Genomic DNA, 4,968 nt, shown 5'->3' with positions numbered 1-4,968 from the left:
TTGGTGAAACAGGAAGTTCATGTAACTTCATGTGTACCTTGTCCAGTCTGCCCCATATTTTCATTCGTTTCATATGGCCCCAGGCATGAAGGCATCAACATGCCAGTTAGGCTCATTTATACCTAAATTTTCAAACAAATGTCCCATGCTATCATAGCCACAAGAGCCTTCTTGATTGCTGTCATAATCTCTGCTGCCTGGGTAGAATCTTTCTGACCCTGATTTGCACTCGCACATTGTATTAAACTGACTTTCTTGTCTAGTTTACACCTGTGCTCCCTGCCAAAATGATAGGAGACTTCTATTATGTTTAAGGAAATGATACCCATCATTAAACTCCACCAACTTCTTTGAAGATTCCCCATTCTTCAACAGATCATCACTTGGCTTTTGGGATGTACAACTCCTCATTTCCTTTTTGTAGTGCAATAGATATATTTGTCACAACCTGTTCAGTCTCAAACAATCCTGTTATTGAAATAAGGCGACAATGTCAATTGATATGTTCCACTTTTATTGTATGTATAATGTCTCTATGGAGATAACACTGGGAAGCATTTGGCTTTGTTTGTATTATCAGAAAGCAATTTAATAGGATTATTCCCTTCAGCTGGTACCACATTCAATATATCATCAAAATATTGATCCAGACAGTTTGACTTCCGGTTAAGTGACGAGGCATGGCGGACTGATTTAGCTCTGCACGTAATGGAATGAGGTGATGAACATCATCTCTGCAGCCTATGGCAGCATCAGAAGGAGGGTATTAAAGTGCTTAGTCAGGGACATGTGGTCGATGGGATGAATGGAGGACATTAACACCTGGCAGACAAGACAAATTCCCAAACACCAAGAACAAGTAAAAGCTGCTGATTTCTTTTCTACGGAGCTGAACTGTCAGCAGCTCCTCTCGTTGAACTTTTCATGGTTGAGTTCCCAAATCTGATTTTCTGACAGTGGGGGAGATATTTCACCTGGATTGTTTCAGACATTTTCCAGAGTTGATGGTATAATCAATGATATGCTCTTTGATGCCATTTTTAGACACTGTGAAAATGATTGTCTGAGTCTTCTAATGAATTTGAGTGTTTTCAGTGTTCTCTGTGATGTGAAACCAAACACTCTGAGGAGAGATGAGCCAGCTCTGCTTCTGGTGAGGTTTGTTTATTAAAATGTGTGATGGTGCTGATGTGTTGTTCCTTTTAACAAGTATATGCTTTTGAATCTTTTCAAAGTTTCCCTTCAGCTAGCAGATGCATTAACTGATAATGTTCTTACTGTTTTTCTGATACAAGTTATTTCTCTGCCGTCACTCCTGTGCATGTTTTCTGTTGCTCGTATTTTCCTCTCCAACAAAACAGTCAAACCCTTGCAAAATGTAAAAAGGTGATATTAGGAGACAGATTTGACTTCTGTGGGTCTAGACAAAGGCAGCTAAGTCACAAAGATGGTGAAAAGAGAAGATATTAAGAATTTCAGGAGGCGGTAACTACTCTGACTGCAGGCCTGAATTTCTTTTCTTTCCTCCGTCCCTGATGAATTTGTTGCTTTGTTCTGTGGTCACTGAAGAAAAGTAGTTTTTCGGCAGAAAGTTTAGTTATCGTGGACAAAAATACAAGTCCGGTTTTTAAATACTTAAATTTTAGGGTAGCCCCATAAACAAACTACAAAACACAAAACTCACTATTTACACCAGTCATTTTAATTTATTTTCTAAAAAAAATTAAATGCAAGAGAATCTTGACCAAAAGTGTGAGTAAATTCCAGATGACTGCAATTTAACCAAGAAACAGAAAATAACTAGTGTTGTGTCTGTTAGCTGATAAGAATTTAAATATCTTTACTCTGCTTTGTTTACTAACAGTACTGATGTAAAAAAAAAAATGTATATTAAAAATAAATTAAAGTGTCAGGAGCATTTTACTGTTTTATAGAGGGAGAGGGAGGGCGTGGGACATTTTGTATGTTATATTTCTATGTTGTTGCAGACATAGTAGTAGTAGTGTTAGTAGTAACAGTATTAACAACTAAATGGTTAAAGACAACCTACTTTCAATTAAAATAAAATGATGAAATGAAATGATGAACTGCACAGGAAAGTCTTTGGCAGTAAAAAGGTTTCTCATTATTTTAATTTAAAACAGAATCTTTCCGAATGTGCAGATAGACCCTTTTTACATGTTTTGAACCTTTAACACAAATGTACATATCTTTATAAAACATGTTCAGCAGTTTTTCTTCACTTTTGTTTGGAGAGATTGAGAGCTGCATCTGTATCTGTGGCTCTAGATTCCACTAGATATTTCAATCAACCAGCTAAAAATTACATTTGATTTTAAAAATGTTGGCATTTAACATTTCTGTAAACCACAGATAAGTTACAGTTGTATGTAATTTTGTAGCAGATACATTGAATCTTAATGCTTCTCAGCAACGCTGAGGTTAACATGTGGTTAGGTTTAAGCAAAACTAGAATTATATATTTGCACAAAACAAGATCTAAGTACAGAGCCAGTTTCACTTGATGGTCAATATGTTGAAACTGTGGAAAACTTTAAATATCTCAGTACGGTTCTCGACTCTCAAGTGAAACTTTGTGGCCTCATTGTTAGCCAGCAGATTGTAGACATCATGTAGTAAATTATGGTTGAGAGTGTTTTTACTTTTCTGCTTGTTATGGTCATTTTATCTCTATATCTAGGAAAAAAAACTTTCTAGGACTGCATCAATTGAAAGCACAATATCTGCCAAACCATAAAAGCCCTTGAGCCAACTCTTTAGAGGGAGGACAAAGAAAAAAGCGAGGAGTATTTTAGCTGGTAGCTGCCATCCTGTCTTCAGCCAGTTTGAACTCTTGAGCTTTGGAAGGCATTGCAGAGTCTCTTTGGCAACTAAAAATGTATTAAGGAAGTCCCTCATCCCAAATGCCATTAATATTCTTAACTCAGCGACGTGACCAATAAGTTAAGAACCACAGACAGACACAGACATGAACTGATTTAACATGTTAAGTGTTTCTAATGACCATGTTGATATTACACTTTATTTTGAAAAATATTGGTATTTTATATTTCTGCCAACCACAAATAAGTTACAATTGTACAGTATTTTGTTGTGGATATGTTGAATCGTGATGCTTCTCAACAACACTGTAGTTAACGTGTGGTGAGGTTCAGGCAAAGAGACCTTTAGGTTATGATCAAGAAAAGTTCACATTTTGGCGTCAAATACCTACATTTAAAAAGCAGGGACGGGTCATTGAAAAACACAGAGGTTCTGTGGCTCAACACCAGTGGAAACATCACAAAGGGTTGCCAACAATCGGTTTTCTTGTTTGTTGTCAGCAGTGGTCTGCAGTTTGGCAGGGGTCATCTAGGATTCATAGAACCTTAGTTACAGATGAAATACAAAAATGTAACATATTTGTGTTTGCTGACATTTTCTTCTGATAATCGGGCTGTTTAATGTGTGTACATGTGTTTTGACTTTATTCAGATCACAGATTGTGTCTTTGAGGGGGTGAAGGAACTTTTAAAAATGTTTCTCTGTTTTCAGGTAATCCATTTAAAACCCTGATTGAGGACGTTTTAAGTGGAGATGGAGAACGTCTCTTCACACAAACATTTCATTCTCAATGGCTTCAATGAACTTGGAGTTCTGAGGCCCGTCCTCTTCATCCCATTCTTCATCATGTTTGTTGTGGCACTGTCGGCCAACTTCATGCTGCTGTATATCATCATTTCACAGAGGAGCCTCCACTCGCCAATGTACATCCTCATTGCTGGCATGGCATGTGTGGACCTGAGCTCCCCACTGGTCATTGTTCCCAACATGCTGCTGAGCTTCCTGTTTGGCTGGAGGGGAATCTCTCTGATTAGCTGCCTGGTTCAGATGCACTTCATTCACTTTTTAGGAGCTTTTCAGTCCACATTGTTGGTGTGGATGGCACTGGACCGCTACTTTGCCATCTGTTCGCCACTCTGCTACCATGAACGCATGGTGTTACCACGATTCCTCAAATTCGTAATTCCACTTCTTATTAGAAACATCTTCCTGAATACACTTGTGGTGAGTTTGGCAGGATCATTGTCATTCTGCTCTTCAAATGTGATAAATCACTGTTTCTGTGAGCACATGGCCTTAGTGGAGCTGGCCTGTGAAAGCACCGCCAAAAACAACCTGGTTGGGCTTTTGGGTGTCTTCCTCACCCCTGTAGCAGACTTCATCTTCATCAGTTCTTCTTATGTGGTCATATTTACCTCCGTGCTTAGTTCCGGTGAGTCGGGTGTTAAAGCGCTCCACACTTGCGTCACTCACATTGTGGTAATGACCGTCAGCCTGACCTTTGCACTTGTTGCATACCTGTCATATCGAATCAGAAACGGTCTTCCTGCTGCTGTACGGGTTTTCTTTAGTATCATGTATGTGTTGTTCCCGAGCTGTTTCAACCCAATCATTTACGGCATGAGAACCACTGAGATTCGACAGCACATCCTGAAGACCATGACATCCTGTCGCTTCGTGCAAACTGTTCCCCATTCTTAAAAAAAAAAATGTCAATTTAATGAGGAAAACAAAAATAGGTCAGAATTTTGTCATGTCAAAAATGAAAATGCTCATGGAATGTAGAAATTAAGATGAACTGTTTTAAAATCATGTGATGCTTGATTCTCTTGATACTTGATTCATCATCAAATCACCAGCTGTAAGTCTTACAAACTAACTTGGCTCAAGAGAGGAGGGGGGCTGTCAACTGGCCAAGACCTGGTGTCCCTTTAATGGCAACAGGAAACAACATGGTTTATGCTTTTCATAAAACCCCGAAAATCTCAAGACCTTGATGATGCTTTCAGATGAAAATTATGAGCTTTCATCTAATGGGTTTGATATGGCACAGCGGCCATTTTGCATGTTTCATCATAAAACAGGAAGTTGTAAATTAAGCAAACATTGTCCAATCTGCCCCAA

The 4,968-nt window shown here is 38.5% G+C and overlaps 1 protein-coding gene across 1 annotated transcript; it reads left to right on the top strand.

Annotated features, from left to right (window-relative positions):
• The first annotated feature begins 1,075 nt into the window (after positions 1-1,075).
• LOC125888448 (olfactory receptor 52K1-like) lies at positions 1,076-4,545 on the top strand. Its single transcript, XM_049575832.1, has 2 exons — positions 1,076-1,087; positions 3,598-4,545. Exons 1-2 carry the CDS (start codon positions 1,076-1,078, stop codon positions 4,543-4,545), a joined length of 960 nt encoding a protein of 319 aa, XP_049431789.1.
• The last annotated feature ends 423 nt before the right edge of the window (positions 4,546-4,968 follow it).

Source organism: Epinephelus fuscoguttatus, linkage group LG5 (assembly GCF_011397635.1).
Source record: "Epinephelus fuscoguttatus linkage group LG5, E.fuscoguttatus.final_Chr_v1".
In the NCBI taxonomy this organism is placed as follows: domain Eukaryota; kingdom Metazoa; phylum Chordata; class Actinopteri; order Perciformes; family Serranidae; genus Epinephelus; species Epinephelus fuscoguttatus.
The sequence above is the reverse complement of the archived record's forward strand: the minus strand, read 5'-3'. Positions and strand labels throughout refer to the sequence as shown.